This window comes from Siphateles boraxobius, unplaced genomic scaffold (assembly GCF_051911475.1).
Source record: "Siphateles boraxobius isolate OS27281-9 unplaced genomic scaffold, OSU_SipBor_1 25, whole genome shotgun sequence".
Classification (NCBI taxonomy): Eukaryota; Metazoa; Chordata; class Actinopteri; order Cypriniformes; family Leuciscidae; genus Siphateles; species Siphateles boraxobius.
Window position 1 is genome coordinate 9778862 of NW_027508866.1, and position 23648 is coordinate 9802509.

General features: G+C 40.0%; 1 protein-coding gene across 43 annotated transcripts in view; it reads right to left on the reverse strand.

Moving 5' to 3' along the window:
• Positions 1 to 23648, reverse strand: part of dlg2 (discs, large homolog 2 (Drosophila)) — a 305321-nt gene that overhangs the window by 131101 nt on the left and 150572 nt on the right. For 24 of the 43 annotated variants that reach the window (XR_013207082.1, XR_013207083.1, XM_077242502.1 and 21 more), the window contains 3 exons: positions 16817 to 16900; positions 16169 to 16330; positions 14002 to 14061 (listed from right to left, as the gene is read on the reverse strand). Coding sequence is in view for 41 of the 43 variants with exons in the window: in XM_077242502.1 (XP_077098617.1) it covers positions 14002 to 14061; positions 16169 to 16330; positions 16817 to 16900 (306 nt within the window). In the remaining 2 variants the exon portion in view is untranslated. The remainder of the gene's footprint in view (positions 1 to 14001; positions 14062 to 16168; positions 16331 to 16816; positions 16901 to 23648) is intronic. The other 19 variants (XM_077242496.1, XM_077242488.1, XM_077242480.1 and 16 more) reach the window with 2 other exon arrangements.

Genomic DNA, 23648 nt, shown 5'->3' on the forward strand with positions numbered 1-23648 from the left:
CAGCCATACGATCCTATTGATCCCCGTTAAATTATGGAGCCATTTCATGACCTTGACCCTATAGACATGGCTTCATGTCCCCCACATGCAGAGTTACGTCATGTCAAGGATGAATAATGGCAATGTAACCATGGCCTGTGTAGCTGACATATTCCGATCTGAAATTATGAATAATCAAACAAATATAAGTCACGATCAAATCCTATTTACTTTCTAAATACAGATTCCTGAACTTACTAAGAATAATGTACTGGTGCACGATATTACAAAAAAACAAACAAAAAAACAAATAACAATCACAAAACTAAGCCCTCTTATTTTTTTAAAAAGAGAGACCACACCCACTTTTTACAATGTAATAAATTATTTAGGTATAAAATTAAGTCCTAAATACATATATGCATTGATGAACAACGTATGTTCAGTCATAGGTGGGATGTGTTGGTATGCATGAGGAACATACAGTGGGCTGGGTAGATTCCTGGCCCACATAAAGGGCAGAGGCTCTGACAGAGGTTCACATCAAAGTCATCTCTAGCTCATGCCGAATCCGGCAGGACCCTTTTACCCCCTACTGTCCTGCCTATAACACCTTCTCAATTTGCATCTAACACTGTGACCGTAGAGTAGGAGTCAACTGCAAAGACTTCATCTGAAAAAGCAGTGGACATAAAAAATAATAATAATATACTTTAAAATATGAAAAATATACAAAAATATATACTGTATATATATATATATATATATATATACATATACATACACACAACCATTCAAAAGTTTGGGGTCAGAAAGGTTGTTTTTGAAAGAAATTAACACTTTAAAAAAATAGCAGTAAAGACCTGATTCAGTAAAGAATAAAAAACAATATTTTTAATAACTAAAAATATAACTTAAATTATAAAAAAACAACATTTTTGTTAATTTAAATAAACTGAAATAAATTAAAATATAAATATTAGAAGAAAAACTTGAGCTTAAATTAGAAATGTTGCCTACAGAAAAGTTGTTTAATTAGAAATGATGCAAAATTAGGAATGTAGCCTTGGCAACTAACTTGAATAAGAAATAATACTACAACTGATCAATTTAAGTTAAAAATAAAATCGCTTAAAATAAATAAAAATTAATTAAAGCTAAATCTATGATTTCTGAAGACTGGCTGCTGAAAATTCATAAATTACATTTTAAAAAAATATTAAAATAGAAAACAGTTATTTTACATTGTAATATTTCATATTATTACTATTTTTACTATTTTTTAATCAAATATATGCAGCCTTGGTGAGCATAAGAGATTTGATTCAAAAAAATTATAAAGTCGTACTGACCCAAGAACTTTTCAACAGTGTGGTTATATTAATTTATATGAAATAAATATTTTTTTTTTTTTAAAGATGGAGATTATAACTGAAACTGAACTCAAGAAATCTGTATCTATATTTGGTCTCTATCTTTATACAGCAGCACCATTCATGCAATGATACATCATAACAAATGATAAGTAATCATTGTCTGCACTTCAAAAAGTCAATGGCAAAGTAGGTCAAAGTCAAACATTTTGTAAAATTGATGCCCCAAATGTTCGCAAAACATGTGAGAGGGACGTAATTCTGCCTCCCTCTGCAAGTGTTAACAGGAAACAGATGGAAAGTGTGAAGCTAAGAGCCTCAAATGAGACGCTTCTCTTTAAATTGCCTTTGATCCATCTGAAAAGGAAGAGCAGAAGGTATACTTTTATTCAGTGCATGCTGAAATATCAACATCAAATTAGATACAATTTTGCGGATGGCAGTTCCATCAAGGTTTTGTATTGGAGCACAGGAAGAAGGCTCGGAATCTGCCCCTTCCAGGAAATCTCCCACCGCCTGCCATATGCATTTACCCTCTAATAGCAAATCAATTTCTCTAGAGGCCTTATTGTGTAATGGATTCTGCCTGAAACGCAACCTCCATTGCCCTCCCTTCCAGTTTTTGCTGTCTTGTCCTTCCGACTGTTCCTCTCTCTTAGTTTCCAGCCAGTGGTGGGTAATTTGGGGTGTTAATTGCAGTGTGTTATTGTGCCCTGTCAGGTTTGAAAGGAAGCACTGGGAAGCCACTTTAAGATGCCAACATGCATATGCACACGGAGCTCTCCATGGTGCTGCAATGCCTTTACACAAACGATATGTCTCAAAGGGACCCGGGAGTGCTCTTTCTCTCTGTCAGCCAGTGACTGTGCTGCTTTAAAGTGCACTAAAACTGAGTTATATCACCAGTACAACAGCCCATCCCCAGCAATCACCTGAACCACAGGAAAGACTCGTGTGCTCTATATAAACTACCTATGACTCATTGTTAAAAGCAGCTAGTGTGGCTGGGAAATAGTTTTAAATGCATTGTACAATACATTTCTCGCTTTAACAAAGCTGTGAGGTGTGCACTGATCGAGCTAAACTTGAGTTTCCAGGTGCACTCTGGGAGATTAAAGGCGGACGGGACTTTAGACACTCTGACAAATCAGGAAGTGTAACAACAGAGCAGTGCACAGCAGAAGGGGAATGAGGCAGATAAGAGCTCTCAAGTCAGATAAATACAGAAGGTTGAGGACAGGAAGAGATTTGGACCTTAGAAGACCTACAGTCCTGTTATTTTTCACCAGAACAGTGTAATGTGATATGGAAAAAAAAGAAAAAGATCTGAAAAGTGGCTGCGTTTACACAGCAGGAGAAAACAGCTGCCATTTCTGATTTACAGTGTTAAACATAGTTGCATCAACACGTTTTAGTGAAAAATGTTATAATCTTAATTTGGATCATTCAATTTTCAGTACCTAACACTAAATTGTAAGGAATCAAACTGGAATGTATGTCTGCTATGCATCACGCTTATGTAGTTATATAATTTTGATGATAAATAAACATAATATTAAAATAACACTGTTGTTCTGACATTTATGATTTTTTCCCCCAAGACAACTTCTCTTCAGAGGGAGTTTACTTTCTGTCAGTAGCTCAGTGCACAAAATGTGACAGGCATGGTTTGGGTTATGAATATTCATAAACGATTTGCTATTCATAAATTCATACATTATTTTATTATTTAAATTAGTAAAAAAAAAAATCTGAAAGGTGGGCGTTAGTAGGTAGCCTTAGTCACAGTGGGATTTCATTTCACAGTGTAAGTGTTCGTTTAGCCCACTGTGAAAACAACCAACTGCTTGATTGTAAAATGTGAGGTATTTTTTTTTTTTAATTAACACTGAGGTCAGGATTAAACAAACCTCTTTAAAGAATTGTGTCATTTCTAGAAATCATTATGGTATGCCACAGCATGAGATCAACGAATATGGACAGGTAGCCGTTACTCTGAATAAAAGCTACAATCTATCAAGTTATCTTTTTTTATTTAAAAAAGGATGACACGGTGGGCAGACAAATAATCAGCTGAGCAGAAACAACATAAACATGTGCTGTACGTCGGGGTCCTGAAGGTCTCGGAAAACCTGTCAGTAAAACACACTTCACATTCTCTCTGTCGTATAGCACTTGCAGTGCAGCATAACCCTGTTAGAGCTACTTACACTCATTAGAGATACAGGGTGAAGGTCACACACAGACACACAAACGCACACACACAATAACAAGGTCAGACTCAAGCGTGGGTCTGATTATTAAAAACATTTCAGTCGGGCACATCTGTTACCAGGCAACTGCCACGATCCGGTTTAAAAAAAGAAGACAAACTTTAAGATGGGAAGACACAATAGCATGTATCCTGTCTATAAAACATCGATGCTGGGATTTGCTACAATAACTGAGACAAATCAATATAGTCGCATAGTGACAGACAATAATATGTATTAAAAATACTCACTTTTCAACATTGATTTGGCCCAAACAGAGATTTCATCACCATTAAAAAAAAAACTCATATTACTTTCAAAACTGCATTTGGCTTGAAGGATGCATTTCAAACAGTCTGCGAGGACTGATCAGGGTGCCTAAATATGTTCTCTTTTATAATCCCCAGTCTCCTTAATCTGCAATTATGGAGACAGTTTAGTATTCATATTGCCATGTTTGCTTTGGTTAAAGTGACCTTCCTCAGCATTTGTGTGAAAGAAAGAAAGCTAAGGAACAACAAGATACTTTAGCTTTGACAAAAAAATATGTAACATTTTTGAAAGATATATTATGAGGGAACGAAACATAAGTATCAATGCGGTGAATACACTGTAAGGAAGTTCCACCTTTAATTTAAGCACCTATCAGCTTATTCGAACATGATTATTTTCTTTCAAGATGGCTGCGGAGTGATTTTCAGAAGGACTTTGCTGACATTTTTTACTAATTCAACTGTTAAACATACCATAAAACATGTTGGTCCCACTTTATATTAAGTGGCTTTAAAGGGTAAGTTCCAACTAGTTTTATCGTAGTTTTTGGAAGAATGTCTGGCTGTGAGGTGTTGGAAAAATAGGTCCACAGTTTTACAACGAATGGTAAAACACCTGTTGGAAAGCTTCTTTTGCAGCGATTTTTGCGTGAGCATATCAGTGTACACCACAGACCACACGGTGAGTTTCACGTCTTTGTTAACTAAAGTTGAATGCGTTTATATGAATGATTGTTTCAATTCCCCTATGAAACCATTGTATAGGTGGGGGGGTGCTAACACAAAAACCTAAAATTCTCGGGACAGCAGCATTTGTCCAAATTTTAATCTTAACCGTTCGATTTCATCAGAAACGATCTTAAAACAGGGCTTTACTTGTAAAACGCCGAACTTACCCTTTTAAGTACTATGTACTTACATTGAATGTATGTAATTGCATTTGTGATTACGCTGTTGATCCTTCCCTTACACCTTAACACACCCTTAAACCTACCATACCACACACACCTGTCCCTAACAGTACCCGTATCACACCTCAATAGCAGCTTAAGTGTTTTACAATTCAGCATGAAAACAATAAGTACATTGTACTTATTTTTCTATGTAAGTACATAGTACTTAAAGCCACTTAATATAAAGTGGGACCAACATGTTTGAGCTCAGCAACAGATTCTATGATTAAAGTTATAATAAAGCTAGAAAAGAGAATGTTCTACCAGAATGTTCAATGTACTACCAGTGTTACAGCTGCCAGCTGGAGTGCTCCGGATATCCCCAAGAGTCTGTCCAAACTGCACTGTAAGTTTTACAGAAAAAAAACATGCTACTGTAAAAACCTAATAGTTGGTTAAATTTAAATTGTCTTACCATACAGAGTGAAAAACTCTAAATGGTTTAACATCACATTATATATGTTATACTGTAAGATTTATGGTTTTGCAAGTAAATTTATGAATTATTGTATAATTTATAGTGAAAAACAGTACTCCCAGAACTCCCTGCATGACACATCACATATGATTATAGTTGAAGGTAAACCGTAGATTGTTATATTAACATTCTACCACATAATGAAATATATGATTATAAACTGAAATATACAAGACCATGTCACACATGTCACTGTCACAAAATTTTTTTACAGTGACTTTCTGACAAGCTGAGTTGCGCAATTTTTAATCAAAAATTTAACAGGATACTTTTTCTAAATAATCAAATATTTGATGATAGGTGCAGAAATGATATACTCACCTAAGCAGCAGCTGACAATAAGCACAAAGGTAAAGTGCTTCTTAATAGGCCTCAAAAAGAGTCTATTCATTAAAGGAAATCCCACACTGGCAAAACAAAACCAATGAAAAGGACTATTTTCTGTCCACACTACATTTAAAAACGACATAGCCTACTCTCCTGTAACTCTCCAAACACACTCTTCAATCTTTCCCCTCTGAGAGTGTGTGAAGGTGTGTATTCCATTGAAAACATCACAAGACCTGACTCCTAAAACCCCTTCAAAACAAAACTGTCTATGAACAGACTAATGAGTTCATCTAAAAAAAAAAAAGATAAGACCTCGGAGCCAATTTCATTAAGCTCATGCTTCAGGACAGACATAAGCGCTTTAGTTAAAGTGATGTGACAAAAATGAGAAGACCTGAAAACAATTACTATGCTAATGGAGCAAATTTAAACTCCTTGACTTCACGTTACATGCGCTGGGAAAAATAATGCCTGTCTGTGGCTGATATTCTGCACTTGTTGAGACACAACCGCGGAAAAATAGTGCCACTAATGCTTGAATATGAAGAGAGATACGGCTGTTGTGAGAGGTATGGCATCGCTACGTGGATATAAAAATCTAAAAATAAAAGCTAATTCAAAATATTAATAACTACTATAACAGTATACACATAATACTAAAATAACGCTGCTGCAGTGTGAAATTTCTACACTATTGACAAAAGATAATGGACTTTTATAGTCCCAGTTTTTGCAACAATGTATGTAGGAGCGGTAAAAATTGAGAAACTTGTCTAAAAAAAAAAAAACACTGCTAAAAAGTACTTTAACATTTTTTTCCTGTTGGCAGGTGGGTTAAATTATTTTGATACGGATTTAACAGTAACCAATTTTGCAATTAACTAATGAATTTAGGTCTTTCCACAACCTTTTCTTTTTGTTCTCTCCTTTCGCCTTCCAACTCCTCCTCTCTCCTCTTTTCTTTCCGAGGTAATTGCCTGATCTCTAATTCCACCCAAGGCTCATCTCCCAGACAATCAAGCCTGGTCCTTTCCACCGACCTGGGCACACACAGAGCCCTGACTCTGAAGTAATCATTTCACCCGGGAGGAGAGATAACCAAACAATCACCATTAACCCTGAGCCTTTGCTGTCTCTCACTACTTTTCTGAGATGCTCTCTCTCGGGAAGAAAAGAGCTCTCCAATCACACGGATTCTGCTAATAAATATCATGCCTCCCCCCTACCAAGCTCTGCTCATTAAAACCACAGATGTTTGCTCGCCTCCTCGACTAGTGGATGGCTAATATCTCAACTGGAAGGTTCGTGTCCTTTCTGGTTTTTATGCGATTCAATAACACGGCTTGAGGATCGATCTCATGCCATCCGACTGTCAAGCTTCTGAGACGCCCGTCTTATGCAGAGGTACAATTAGTGCATTGTGTTAAAGCAGCTTTTCAGTAGCACTGAGGCTGAAAACAGGCGGCGGGTGTACAAGCTGATTCACAATGTTTAGCCCTGCAGTGATTCAGGACGAATAATGGAGCTACATTTCTTCGCTCACCTCTTGGCATAAAATTCTCACACACACTCTCTCCGAGCCACGAGGGGACAGCAAGGCTAGAATATACATGCAGAGAAAGTCAATGGTGATTTATTCAACGAGTTTGGCTGTGCATCAAGAATGAGAGCTTCTATTAGTCTAATGTAGACAGACCTTTGACCATTGACAAAATCTGGTCCTAAACTTATTCTGGCCAAGAACTGCACACTTAGACAGGAAAAAGTAATCTGCTCAACATGTAAAACAACCAACCACAATTTAGAGATGGATAATTCAAAAATCTGATGTAACCCTGAGAGCAATACAGTTGTGCTCAAGAGTATCTTGTTTACCCTGAATTCACATATATATATATAAACATATTTATTTTTAATTAATAACATTATCAATATTATTTGTCACGACCCGGCCTAGAACTCGGGTCTCTGGTGTCAGAGCTAGGCGGTAATACCACTGAGCCACCAGAAAGCAGGGGTTGGATCCAATTGAAACACAGGATACGAGGTCTCAGGTAAGATAGTTTAATAAACAAAAGATGGTGTCAAAAAAATTACAACAAAGAATCTTCTCACAATGGAGGTATAACAAAAACACAAAATAAAACTCCACGAGGGGAGAAAAACAAACAGATGCAAGAGAACTTCTTCAAATAATTTAAACAACAAAAACCTTGCTTTCTCACAGGGTCTCAAAAAAAAATCCAAAGAAACTCAGGACACCAGGCAGACACCTCATACAAAGACCAAGTAACACGAGAGAACCAAGACAGAGCTAAAATACACAGGGGGAAACGAGGTGCAGGTGAAGATGATTACACAAATGAGAGGCCACAGGTGAGTGGCATGACATCTAGTGGTAAAACTAAGGAAACAGCAGTCCCAAATGCTGACAGGACCCCCTCCCCTAGGGACGGCTCCTGACGTTCCTTCCAGAACACCCCGGTCTCCGGGCACGAAATTCCCGAATCAAGCTGCGGTCCAGGATGTCCTTGGTCGGAACCCAGGAGCGTTCCTCAGGCCCGTAACCCTCCCAGTCCACCAGATACTGCAAGGAGTTCTGGACCCTTCGTGAGTCCAATATCCGGTGGACCGTGAAGGCTGGCTGGCCGTCAATGATCCTGGGGGGCGAAGGGGGTCTGCATGGGGGGGCAAAAGGAGAAGACAAAACAGGTTTTAACAAAGACACATGAAAGGTAGGGTTAATTCTAAAGGAACGAGGAAGGTACAACTGGTAAGACACAGGCTCTACTTTCCTGGCAATACGGAAAGGGCCAATGAACTTCTGGGCAAGTTTCTTAGACTCAACCCGAAGAGGTAAGTTCTTGGTAGCCAGCCAGACCCGTTGGCCGGCCCGGAAGCTGGGAGCCCTTCGTCGATGACGGTTAGCCTGATGCTGGTACCTCCTGGAGGTCTGCAGAAGAGCACGTCTAGCCTTCTTCCAGGTCGACTGCCAGCGTCGGACGAAGTGTTGGGCAGATGGGACACCGACCTGTGCCTCATCCTCAGGAAACAGAGGAGGGAGATAGCCAAACTGACACTCGAAGGGGGACAGTCCCGTGGCAGATGATCGGAGGGTGTTGTGGGAATATTCTGCCCACATGATGAAGGTAGACCATGAGGTGGGGTTGTTGGCCACCATGCAGCGTAGGGTGGTCTCGAGGTCCTGGTTGACCTGTTCTGTCTGGCCGTTATACTCAGGATGGAACCCAGATGACAAGCTGACAGACGACCCGACCAATTTACAAAAGGCCCCCCAGAATCGAGATGAAAACTGGGGACCTCGATCGGAGACGACATCCTGAGGAATTCCAAAGACTCTGAAGACGTGATTCATCAGGAGCGCGGCAGTCTCCTTGGCTGAAGGCAGTTTGGGTAAGGGGATGAATCGGGCGGCCTTCGAGAACCGGTCCACAATAACCAGGATGACAGAGTTGCCCTGGGATGGAGGAAGGCCTGTGATGAAATCCAGAGATATGTGCGACCACGGTCTATGGGGAACAGGCAAAGGGTGCAGGAGTCCTAAAGGCCGCTGGCGCCTTGACTTCCCTTGGCAGCACACTGGACAGGCCTCCACAAAGCTCCTTACGTCCTCCTTGATGGAAGGCCACCAGAACCGCCGCTGGAGGAAGTCCAGCGTACGTGCAATACCAGGGTGGCAGGTCAGGGGAGAGTCATGACCCCACTTAAGAACCCGGGCTCGGACGGTTCGAGGAACGTAAAGGCGATCTGGGGAACCACCTCCTGGGTCTGGTTCTTGGGCTTGGGCCTCACGAATCTCCCTTTCCAGTTCCCAGCGCAGCGGTGCAACGATCCTAGCCTTAGGGATGACAAGTTCTAGAGACTTCTCATGTGACTCAGGAGAGTAAGCTCGGGACAAAGCATCGGGCTTGACGTTCTTGGTGCCGGGCCTGTAGGATAGAAGGAACTGAAAACGATAAAAAATAAAGACTATCGAGCTTGGCGAGGATTGAGTCGCTTAGCCTGCTGTAGGTACTCAAGGTTTTTGTGGTCTGTGAGAACCTGAAAGGGGTGTTGAGCCCCCTCAAGCCAGTGGCGCCACTCCTCCAAGGCGAGCTTCACCGCAAGAAGTTCCCGATCCCCAACGTGGTAATTGCGTTCTGCTTCCGACAGGCGACGGGACATGAAGGCGCAAGGGTGCATCCTACCGTCCTCCCCTCTCTGAGAAAGGATGGCCCCAACTCCTGCGTCCGATGCATCCACCTCTACCACAAAAGGTCTTTCAGGATCGGGAACTGAGAGTATAGGTGCCGATGTGAAGCGACGCTTGAGGTCACGGAAGGCTCCCTCTGCCTCTGAGGACCAGCGGATCTTGGTGACACCTCCCTTAGTCAGTGCAGTTAAGGGTGCAGCCACTGAGCTGAAGTTCTTGATAAACCTCCTATAGAAGTTAGCAAAGCCGATAAAGCGCTGAACCTCCTTGAATGTCGTAGGGGTAGGCCATTTCAGGACTGCCTCGACCTTCTTGGGATCCATCTCAACATGACCTGGGGTGATAATAAAACCGAGAAACTGAGCATGGGTGACGTGGAACTCACATTTCTCAGGTTTCACATAGAGATGGTTATTCAGGAGGCGTTGGAGAACAGCACTGACATGCCCTTCATGCTCCTTGAGAGATCTCAAAAAGATTCAAATGTCGTCCAAGTAGACAAAAACAAACTTGTTTAGCATGTCCCGGAGTATGTCATTTATTAGGGCCTGGAAGCCCGCTGGAGCGTTGGTGAGCCCGAACGGCATCACCAGGTACTCATAGTGACCCGTGGGAGTGTTGAAGGCCGTCTTCCATTCATCCCCTTGCTGAATCCGCACAAGATGGTAGGCGTTGTGTAGATCCAGTTTGGAGAAAATGGAAGCCCCTTGAAGCAGCTCAAAGGCGGAGGCCATCAGAGGAAGGGGATAGCGATTTCGAACCGTGATTTTATTAAGTGCCCTGTAATCGATACACGGCCTGAGTCCTCCATCCTTTTTCCCCACAAAGAAGAAGCCCGCTCCTGCTGGGGAAGTGGAAGCACGGATGATGCCAGCCGCTAGGGACTCCTTGATGTACGTGTCCATAGCGATGCGCTCGGGCGGAGACAGGGAAAAGATCCGACCTCTAGTGGGACAGGTGCCAGGGAGAAGGTCGATGGTGCAATCATAGGAGCGGTGTGGTGGTAAGGAAGTGGCTCGGGACTTACTAAAAACAGCCTGGAAGCAGTGGTAGACACTAGGGACTAAACACAGGTTGATAGGTTCTTGAGACTCGAGACTCGGGTCTGGGGGACTCGAGAGGGGACAGGTAACCTGGCATGCAGTACCCCAACTCAGTATGGTTCCAGCTAGCCAGTCGATGCAAGGGTTGTGTTGGTGCAGCCAGGGATAACCCAAGATCACAGGGAACTCTGGAGAGTCAATTAGATAAAACTCTTCCATTTGTTGATGTTGGAGAACAGTGAGACGAAGAGGGTAAGTGATCTTCGTAATGCAGCCCGGTTCCAAGGGTCTGCCATCAAGGGCAGTAACGGTTTGGTGTCGAGGAAGTAATTGGGTAGGTACACCAAGTCTCCTGACCAGAGACCGGTCCAGGAAGTCGCCAGCCGCCCCAGAGTCGATCATGGCTCGGACCTGATGTTGATGGCCCTCCCAAGAAAGAGTAACAGGAACAGAAAGCACTGCATTGGGAGGAGGAGCACTAATCTTCCCCATCACAGCCCTCCTGTAACTGGGCGGGGACGATCGTTTCCCGGAAGCTCTGGACAGAGGAGACGGAAATGCCCAGATGCACCACAGTATAGGCAGCGATTCTCCCTCATGCGGCGTTCCCTCTCGGCAGGTGAGAGTCTGGAACGCCCCAATTGCATCTCCTCCGGGGGCTCGAGTTTCTCAGAACTGGGTGAGGAGAAGCGTGCAGGATAGGGTTGTCTGTTTCCAGACAATTGGGGCGGAGACGTCTTGCGACGGGTGGACTCTCTCTCTCTCTTAGCCGATTGTCCAGACGGATAGCCATGGTGATCAAGGACTCGAGATCAGTTGCGGGTTCGCGAGTAACTAGCTCGTCCAGAATGGGTCCGGACAACCCTCCCTGGAAGCAGGCCATTAGGGCTTCGTTGTTCCATCCACTACCGGAAGCAATGGTCCGGAATTCTATAGCGAACTCTGCAGCGCTACGTGGTACCACTCCCTGGATGGTCGAACACCCGCTTGAACTCCTCCACAAAGAGAGCATATGTGCCACAACAGACATCCTGAGATTCCCACACCGCAGAGGCCCAGGAAAGTGCCTTATCTGCAAGGAGAGTGATGATGTAGGCAATCTTAGAGCGGTCAGTAGGGAAGCTTGAGGGCTGCAGTTCAAACGTCAGAGAACACTGAGTCAGGAATCCTCCACATGAATTGGCATTCCCTGAAAAGGGCTTAGGAGGTGGAAGCCGAGGCTCAGCAACTACTTGGGGTCCACCAATGGGAGGCGGATGTGGTACTGGAGGAGGTGAACTCTCTGGGATCCGTTGAAAAAGCTGGCCAATGGATTTCATCACATCAGCGAGAAGGTCAGAGTGCTTGGCCATCAGTTCTTCCAGACGGGTGAGAACCGCTTCATTGCGTTGGTACGCCACCTCATGCTGAGCCATCACTGCCACCAGGTCCTTATAGGTGAGTGTTTCTGGATCCATGAGTGATTTGGTCTTTCTGTCACGACCCGGCCTAGAACTCGGGTCTCTGGTGTCAGAGCTAGGCGGTAATACCACTGAGCCACCAGAAAGCAGGGGTTGGATCCAATTGAAACACAGGATACGAGGTCTCAGGTAAGATAGTTTAATAAACAAAAGATGGTGTCAAAAAAATTACAACAAAGAATCTTCTCACAATGGAGGTATAACAAAAACACAAAATAAAACTCCACGAGGGGAGAAAAACAAACAGATGCAAGAGAACTTCTTCAAATAATTTAAACAACAAAAACCTTGCTTTCTCACAGGGTCTCAAAAAAAAATCCAAAGAAACTCAGGACACCAGGCAGACACCTCATACAAAGACCAAGTAACAAGAGAGAACCAAGACAGAGCTAAAATACACAGGGGGAAACGAGGTGCAGGTGAAGATGATTACACAAATGAGAGGCCACAGGTGAGTGGCATGACATCTAGTGGTAAAACTAAGGAAACAGCAGTCCCAAATGCTGACAATTATTATTATAAATATAATATTAAATAAATAAAAATATGTAAAATATATTGAATAAATTAAAATACAGTATTTAATTTGAAATATTATTTAATTTTAGTATTATATTATTAAATAATATTTAATATTATTTTTTGATACATTTTATATTCAATTATAAATCAAATAAATTATTCATTTATTTAAAATATATCAATAAATTAAAAAAACACAGTATTATTTACATTTAAAATAAATTACAAATATTTGTTTTTAAAATAATATTTCATATTAAAAAGTATAATATATCAAATAATAATAATAAAATAATAATTTGTATTACCTCAAAATTGATGCAGGAATGTCAGCTAGCATTTTTGTTTTTCACAGGATTAATTTGTACCTCATTCAATCTGAGGTGTGACAGATCTACACGTTGAAGCTGTAAGCTCATTTTCGGTGGAGCGTCCCTGGTGTGAGCGGGGAGACTTGGAGAGGACGGGCTGTCATGGTGACGGTCTACTGAGGCCGTAGCATTAGCACAACTAACAGACTGAAGAGGCAGAGAGAACGGTTGAAGTGTGTGGTTTTTTTTTGTGTGTGTGCATATAAGTAGTCCTGGAAGGCCTGATAAAACAGGGTGATATCAGAAGTGTGTCAAAAACTGTACCAGCCATACAGACTGTGTATGATCACTAACTGCTAACGCAAGAACTGGAAGATCTTTTAAAGATGCACATTCACACACACCTACACAAACAACCACACACATACTTCTTTCAAAAGGTCTGTGTACCTCATATGCAATAAACATCAAAATATCAGCAGCAATCACACTGAATGACATATTTACCACGAAACAAACATCACAGGTAAGATGATTATCACAAAAAAAGTATTTCATTGGCGTAAACCATATTTGGAGAAAATAAATGTGATTTCACTGCACAAATGGCTTTCTTCAAAGGGAGGTTGTGTTTGTCTGTTATTAAGACCCTCTGAAGAATTTCATGCTGATGTCAAAACGGTTCAGAACATTTGCACAGACGTAATGTTCCTGAGTACGGATGAACCACAATAACAACCACCACCACCACGAGAACAACAACAACAACATAACGGGGGGAAAAGACACATTCAAAATAAAGATCACAAACTTGCCAGGTAGTTTGCTGCGGTCACCCCTGGGTATGTTAGATCAAACCGGGTAACCAGCGCAGGCTGCAGACGAGAAAACACAAAAGAGTGTCACAGCAAGTCGGCTGCACTCAGGGAAGGAAGAGAGAGGATGAGAGATGAAGAAGACACAGAAATACTGCATGAACCATGAGAAGAAGAAAGGAAAAAGATGGTAGGATGAGGCTTTGATTTTAAGGTTATTTTGGCCATAGATACAAACCACTGGTAAAAGCAATCTAAAAGGCAGTTCACGCTGTGCACTTGCTTTCCAAAAACAGCTGGATGGAATATAACGAAACTGAATTCATGGAGATGCTTTTTAAAAAGTTGAACTGCATTTAACTTGACACGCCATCTTGAAAATGCAACGGTCATGGCGCACTAAAGACGTCTGTCTGATGCATGTGTGCAGAAATCAACTATTTAAAAATAGCCCAGATGGAACATAAGAACACGTCTTATGTTTAAAAGTGCTTTCACCTGGCTCTGTGGAACAGGAAGTGAGAGGAATAAGTCAGTGATTTTTTTTATTTAGTTCTACTGACAAGTAATATCCTGCACCTGAGTGTATTCAACATCATGCCGGTAGACAGAGGTTGTTATGTGACTGGGGGAGAAATGGCTGTAGGCAAAACAAAAAGATTGAGATCTTAAGACACTGTCTGCACGAGAGATGACAGTGCAGAATTCTGATGAGCCTAATGCTTCAGATAGGTCTATACACTCTGGACTGGAATACAATCATACACTCCCTCAGATCAAATAAAAGCAGAGCTTTTGAATCATCTGCAGACAATCAGATGAGGCACAGGCTGTTAATGTCTCTCTGGCAGAGAGCGTGACTCCAGCAGGGTCATATCTGATAACAGAAAAGCAGCAACAAAAGCTTTCAATTGTGGAATAAAAAATGTGTTCTTTATCTGGCATTTTTCATGAAAACAGTACACTTAAAAAAAAGGCACAGAGGCACAAATCCAATGTCTGTTTTTTTTTTGTGTGTGTGAGAACTATTTGTTTGATGGAACATTATCAATTATCCAATGAATTGATACACGATTGTAAATACAGTAAAAATATTTTTAATTAATTAAATCATCTTAAATACCAAAAATATACCACCGTTCAAAGGTTTGGGGTCAGTAAGACTTTTTTTTTTAAAAATGCATTAAAATTATAAGATGTGACAATCAAGATTTGTACTACAAAAAATACAAATGCGGTTCTTTTGGACTTATTATTCATCAAATAATGATGAAATTTAAATAAATTCTTACGCTTTCCACAAAAATATTAAGCAGCACAACTGTTTTCAACATTGATAATAATAATAAATGCTTCATGAGCATCAAATCAACACTGAAAACTGCAGTAATGACATTTAAAATCTTACAACCCCAATATTTGAGCCGTAGTGTAATATTCAGCTCTGCCCCAAAATGTTTTCCCTATTCACATAATTTCAAATAAATAAATACATCTGAAATAATACTAGGATTTAAAAAAGTGTATCATCTGAAACAGAGATTCGTTACCTAAGTTTAATACATGTTAATAATTATTACTGATGATTTTGTTGCATCTGACAAATATACCACAAAGATACATATTTTAATATCATTCATGACTAATCAGAGAATAAAACTCTTGCTGCCAGTCAAACAGCGCTAGAATTCAGCCACAGTCAGTCTGCTTTTTAAAATAGCAACTGAGCCCCATCTAGTGTTGAGATGTCATTTTACAACATTACATTTCTGATTACAACCTCTTGTGCTTTCACAACTTAAAGATCCTCCCCACAAATTATTACGTAAAGATCATTTATATATAAAAAAATTCATAGCACAAGCACGTTGCTACCACTATAATGAACACTAACCCATAACCTAAAGCAGTGCACTCTTCTAATAATGTCCACATTACAAGTCAAACTCTTTTCAACAAATATGTTTTAAAAAAACAAGATTTTTTAAAATTACTATATGAATGAGGAATGAAAACGTGACATGGAAAACTAAACACTCATAAAGAGGCAACCAGATCAACACAGACACACAAATGAAAAGATAGAGGAGGATAAAGACACCAATGTGAAGAAGGGAGTAATGTTACTAATGTTACTAATTGGATGGTCTGAGAAAGGGGGACTTACCTTAAGCGGTGAAATGTGAGAGTGGGAAACATAGCCGTGCACATTCTCGATTTCTGAGAGGTTCTTCTCCGACACGTGCACCAGCTCCGGCGCTCGAACTTCATTGGTGAGCCGCGGGAAGTTGTGTTCCAGAGGAGGGGAATCTTCATCCTGATACCGGTACTGTATACAGGAAAAGTATGAGGAAGAGATGGGGAAACAGAGGAAAGAAGAGAATGAGAAAAGGCAGAAAGAAAACCCACAGTCCACTGTGAGCACAATGCAAACACAATTTAAAACATGACCGTCAGCCAATGAGGTTTGTGCCCTGTGAGATGAACAAGCCAAAAAAAACTCCCATAATTCATTATTTGAAGAATTGAGAAGAATTGAAATCACGATGAATGATGAAGATTAACGTTTTCTGTGAGCAACCTCATGCACACGCAATGATAACACAAAGTGCTGGTGCTGACATGCTCCAATCTAGAGAGAGAAGTTCTAAACAGTTTGCTCTGCATGCGGTCAAAGCAGGATGCTCATCTGTTTCAGTTGAGCTCAAAACAACACTGAAAATGTGTAAAATGAAGACATAACATAGTGCAGCACATCAGTTCTTGACAAACAGTGAGGATTTGGTACGGCGCGACCCCTGTCTTTCTGTCTCACCCAGGGGGAGTTCATCAGGGCAGGATTCATACATGCTGGAGATTGGCTTTGGTGCTGCGAGCCCTGTACCGCTGGAGGCCTGTTCTGTAAGTACACATACACACACACAGGAGCCCAACTGTGAATAACCAATCACAGTCAGTTAAGCTGAATCATTTAAATAATTATACATAAACTAGAGTTCAAAAGTTTGGGGTTGATGCTTTCTAAAGAAGTCTCTGATGCTCATTAAGGCTGCATTTATTTGGTCAAAAAGACAGTAAACACAGCAATACTCACTGATCTGATATCACAACATATTAAAATTTAACATGGGTGTTTGTATATAATTTGAAAATTTAATTTCCGTGATGGCAAAATTCAATTTTCAGCATCATTACTCCAGTCTTCAGTGTCACATGATCCTTCAGAAATCATTCTAATATGTTGGGTTGGTGCTCCAGAACTCTTTATTTTTTTTAACAATATTGAAAACAGTTGTGCTGCTTCACTTCAAAAGAAAATTTTGAATGAACAGAAACAGAATAAATGTCACAGTCACTTTTGATCAATTGAATGCATCTTTGCTGAAAAAAGTCCTGACCCCAAATGTTTGAAAAGTAGTGTAGACCATCAGCCACACAAAAATTAGCAAAAGGGAAGAAGCCTCATGTGCACACACACACACACACACACACACACACACACACACACACACACACACACACACACACACACACACACACACACACACACACACACACACACACACACACACACACACACACACACACACACACACACACACGAATTACAATTTAAAAACTATTTTGCGTTGCCAAAAAGAAAGCCAACAATCTTGCCTTAATTTGGATGGCAAATGAGACACTTTCCAACTCAATTTTTACTATTTTTAATTTCTAATTGTTCTACAGAGGGAGGAAACAGACCGGTAGTCCTCAATCATTAAAACAAAATCTTTAAAAGTGTTTTTTAAAAATAAAACAAAATCTCCTTCTTCTGAGGGACAAAGGCTATCACATATAGTGTAGCTGCAAACAAACAAAAAATAAATAATACAATTCAATTAAATAAATGACTTAATGAGTGGAGCCTTCATTCCTGTAGCTCAAACAGTAGATGGAGCTAACATTCCCAGGGAATGCATGCAACTGATGCAATTCCCTTTAGATAAAGGCCAAAATCCACAAATGTAATGTAAAAAAATGAGTTACGAGTAGAGCGGCAGACAGGAGCCATAATCACCACTTCTGCAATCAAAAAAGCTCAAATATCAGCATGACGGAGAATACATCACACTATGGAGAGATCACCGAGTATAATCATATTTCAGGAATCAGGCTGCACCTGCCCACCCGCAAAGAACATGAGAGCTTTAATTCTCTCTGATGATATGACTCCACACACTGCACAGAGTAATTATCCTACACCTTACTGACTAGCATTACGCACAGAGGTGGGCTGTGCTTTGAGTTACAGTGCTTCTCATTATCCTAATCCTCAGAATGTTGCAACATAGAAGTGTTTTAGAATCTTCTGTCGGTTTAGAACTTAAGAACATCATCACTTAGTTCCAAAACCCAGTGATACACCTCACAGCCTTTTAAGGCAGCATTCTTACTGATAATTGGCTGATGCCCGGTAGTTTTTAGCAATATTTCTCTCCATTTTTGGATGCGCACGACCCTTCAAAAAAATGGGGTTGGCACATGTGCGCACGATGAGAAACGCACTTACTTTCTTTCTTTTTTTTAATTGGAAACTTTAAAGTGAAACTACATCAACTAAATACAGGTCCGAGTGCTTCTGAAATTAGTGAGGGTGCTCTAGTAACGTGCAGATGTATAACAGCTATATAACAATAATAGCAATGCACAGTGAGAAACTTATACAGTGAGGATATTTTGATACAACATTTTTTATATTTATCTATTAGTCTGCATTTAAATTGCTTGATGCGTATCTATTTATGCATGCATATCACAACACCTCTGATTGGCCATTGAGTTCAGGAGAACAACAAACATATTCGTGATTTGTTACATTGCTCACTGCAGCAAAAACAAGTTGTAAATAGAAACATTAGATGTTCTCCGGAAATGCACCTTGGGCCTTTGTCAAATCAGCTTTGTCGATATGATATTATTACAGTATCAACTGAGGGTGCTCTTGCTTTTGTTTTTTGCAAACACACCCAAAGAACCACCTTTATTTCCATGAGCAAATGATAGGCCTAACTGGGCTAAGCAAAGTGACATGCAACAAATGCCCCTTAAAACATATAAAAATGCTCATTACTCAATAATTAATTAAGCTTGGTGTATAATTCATTATTAAGAATTAAACTCGCGCATACTTGCGAATAGAAACACACAGACTGCAAATAGCCTACAGGTACATTACCAACCAAACAAAAACACATGAGTGTTGTCGTGCGTCGATCTCTCACTGGGAATAACCTACCTGATGATTTGGGAGAGACTAACTTAAAATGCAATTTATCACTGTGCCAAAAACAGAAAGCACAAGCTTTTGTGTCATGTTGCTGTGTTTTAATGCTAAATATAATGGTAGAATTGTGCATATTATGTCCCGCCAGAACCCAATGTGAGATCCACCAATCATAGAGGTTCCTAGATATCTATCGATTTTTTGATTGGTTAAAATTAATGGAGAATATATTGTGTTTTTCTTTAGGTGATCAGCTATTTTGGGATCGGCTCCTATGGTCTACATTGACCCTTGACCCTTTAGAAATCATTCTAATAAGCTGATTTGGTGATCAAGAAACATTTCTTATTACTATCAATGTTGAGCATAAGCTGATTAAAATGTTTGTGGAAACCATGATATATTTTGATGATTCTCTGATGAATAGAAGTTCAAAGGAACAACATGTAATTGAAATAGAAAACTTTTGTAACACTATAAATGTAACTTTTGATAAATTTAATGCATCCTTGCTGAATACAAATATAAATTTCTCTCTCGCTCTCTCAAGAAAAAGAAATACAAATCATACTAACCCTAAACTTTTGAACAGTAGTGTATTTTTCACAAAGATTGGTGCAATGCATTCAGAGATCTCTGCAAATGACCACTTCTGACCAAAATAACATATTATGGTTATACTAAGAACGCACACATGATGCTTTAAAATGCTGCACAAAGTGGATATCTGCGATTTTCTGAGAGGTCAAAGGTGATGAGCATTCTAGGGTCACACAATATCCAACTCTAGGCACATTAAATCTGGGTTTCTGAGCTACAGACTGCCAAGCGGACCGTCAGCTTGCAGTCTAATAGGTGACATATGAGAGACGGTTCATCTGAGGGAAGAAGTCACAAGAGAACAGAATAACAGAATGAAAGTTGTGCTAAGAATACACATACCGCATACACATTCTTACTCTCTATGAATCCAATGCATGAATTCAGACATGAACATTGTGATGTTCATATGAAAACTATTGATACAAAAAGTAATTTCACCCAATATCTGTGGTGAAAGTGTATCAAATGATTAGCATAGCAACATGCTAATGACATATTATATTGGAAACAACTGTAAGTTTGCTATCCATCCATAAAACTTAATGTTCCATTTCAGATATGATGTACCCTAAGGTATCTGCCAATGTACTTCCGAGTTAGCTCACAAGGTTCTGGATAAGTCAACGCTGAGTTTAAGGACACTCACTATTTTCATTGTCATTGTGTTCCAAGCTGCACACAGGCAGCGTGCTAAACTGTTGTGTTATTGTATGCGAAGGCAGTGATAAATGAAGTTAATGTAAAATAATGAGAGGTGGGTGAGAAAAGGTCGTCCCCAGGGTTCCCACAAGCCACCAGGTCGTGTAACCGCCTCACCTTTCTTTAAAAGCTGCTATTGTCTCCCTCTCAAATGCTGTAAGCATTTCTTTTTGCCCCTGACTTGTTCTTTCTACACTGTCATTAACTGCAATTATCCAGCCCAGACTAATAGCAGCTCTCATACTCCATAACAACCAATGCTAGGGAAATACCTTCAGTATAAAATGCACACTCAGATTCACTCTAGAAACACCAGCCTTGCTATATATAGGCTGTCTCTGGCCTCTCAGAAACAGAAAACTTCATGTTTTCACTCCATTTGAGGGATTTTCAAACTTTCAAAATGTACCTTTGTGTTGTACTAGTCAACCAAACCAACTTCTAGTTATGCTAGTACAAAATGTTCTTTTTAGAAGGAACATTTTTGTGCACCTTATCCTCAGTATGAAATGTTACATCTTTTCAACGTCTGAAATGTTTTAAACTGGATTATCTATTTGGAATGTGTGTTCTGAGCTTTATTAATGGTTTGTGATTTGGATAGGATTTTCACTCAAGAGGCCAGTTCCTCGACTCCAGACCTCTGAGGACATTCAACATGCCGTTTGAAGATTACAGACTTTGCAGGCAAACCGCCTGCAATTTTTCTTAAAAGAAAACTGAGAAAATATTTGCCAGCCACAGCTAATCTGCTTGTTGTTGCAGACGTAACAAGGGAAACGGAACAAGACAAAAGTGATAAACAAAATGGGAAAAAAAAGATGCAAATCCTCTCTCCAGAGGCATGTCGGTGAATACAAAAAGGGTTAGTGGGCTGCAGTGATAGTGATGGGATTGAGCAGGTTTCATTAAAACCCAGAAGGCACATTGAACTGAAGTCACTACAAATCACTACAACATATGGTCTTCTTTTATCTTTTACCTGTAAAGACCAACAAGAAATGATTAGTATTTTCTTCAACTCTACAATTCTTCAATGATCACAAACAAAAGTATACTAGGGCTGTCTTAATTACGTGATTAAACTTGAGTGCTTTTTCCACTTTTAAGTGCTATATTTGGGTCCCCAGTGTATTTACCAAACCAGAAAACATGAAAAGTGACAACCCGGTAACTTTGTTTTGGTAAGCCTTTCTCTGCAAGCATGTCAAAAAATAAGCCCATCAAATCCTTCCGATGTAGGAAGGGGATCTTATTATAAAATTACCGCCCCTTAATCTGCACATTTCCACCCACGACGCTGCCATTTGGTTTTGCAAGTGACAACAGTGTAACCAGTTCTAATGCAATGGCAAAAGTTTGATCAAAGCATGTCAACTGTTCTGTCGTTGCTGCACAGACGAGCACAGAACACTATTTGACCAAAAAAATGTCACAGTCTTATAAAGACTTCAGGGAACTGTGTCAACTTGTGTAAAAGTTAAACATGACAGTACAATCAAGTCGATGAGATGAATCAATGTAACTCCACAACAACTACATCAACTACATAAATGTATCCACTAAACATTCAGAAACGTCCATGTTTGTCTAAAAGTTGCAGCCTCTTCCTGAGTCTCTCCGTAAGGCTGCACTCCGCTACTGGTTATTTCTGAGATTTTGGATGAGTGAGATTATTCGCGTTGTGTTTTGTTATTGTCGAGTATCCGAAGCTTGTGTAAAGGATCAGCCGTCTTCTGAACGGAGGCGGGGAGCAGCAGCTCATTTACATTTAAAGGGACACACACAAAAACGGCACATTTTTGCCCACACCCAAAAAGGGGCAAATTTGACAAGCTATAATAAATGATCTGGGGTTTTTTTGAGCTGAAGAACATGGCTTTATTTCAGTTAGCCTAATAGCTGGTTTGATTTGCATTGAGAGATGATCTTATGGAAAGTATCCCATGCCGATCTCTAGGTATGGAGAAGGGTATGTGATGATGTGGGGATGTTTTAATTCCAAAGGCCAAGGGAACTTTATCAGGATGCATAGTATCCTGGATCCATGAAATAACTGGCCTTTAAAAATAAAAATCTGCCTGCCTCTATAGGAATTTAAGGGGGTGTCCTGACATATGCAAACTGTTTTTTAAGGAAGAACATTTATTTATTTACGATACATTATTCATTCACGAAGAAAATTGGTGTCCTTAAAGATTGGATTTTTCCTAATTTTTTTAATGAAGGCATTAAGATCAATTTCCAAAAGTTGATTTTTTTATTACTCTTTTTAGTTAACTTTAGCATTTGTGTATTCACTTATGCTAAGCACTATATTACAAGTCATCAGAGAAGTTCTCTTGAGAAGATCAACCAGCATTCCTCCAACCACCTTGTTTTGACTTTAATAAGATCTGTAAGAATGCAAAATTAATCTGACAGCTGTGTGTAATGCCCATCAGCATTTAACAGACCAATGATTGAAAGAGAGCATGTTTATGGATTCTGGAATATCCAAGAAATATCAGCCATATTACTGACAGCATAGAATGCCACATTTTGTGTGTGTGTGTGTGTGTCTGTGTGTGTATCTGACAGAACCACTACAGCGAAAATGAATGAGTCACAGTTCATTAATAATGCTTTAGTACTATACTCAACATATAACAGTCAGGTCACTGGTCACAGCTCAGTAAATGGACCTACTATTTTGCTGAGGCTGCTGACTCTAACCCAATTTGTGGAGATCTGTAAATCAAAAGCATGAATATAGACAGTAGAACTTTGTTTACACTGTAAATGTGGTAAAATAAATCAAAATCAAGTCTAAAACAAACATATAAAATGGTCAAAGTCAAGCCTGGTTCTCTGGACTATTAAAAAACGCATCAGGCTAGCATGCTAACTGCTACGGTCTGTGATGTGAAGTATATTTGATGTGTTAAATGTGGTGATTAGCAGTCTCACACCCCACACACGAGGGTCAAATATAAAACTACAATAGGTAATATATCGGCTCTAATCTGACATATGCAGCATGACAATGTGATAGACGGCTGCTAGCGTGGCCTACAGTAGAAAAGCTTGGAAATCTTAA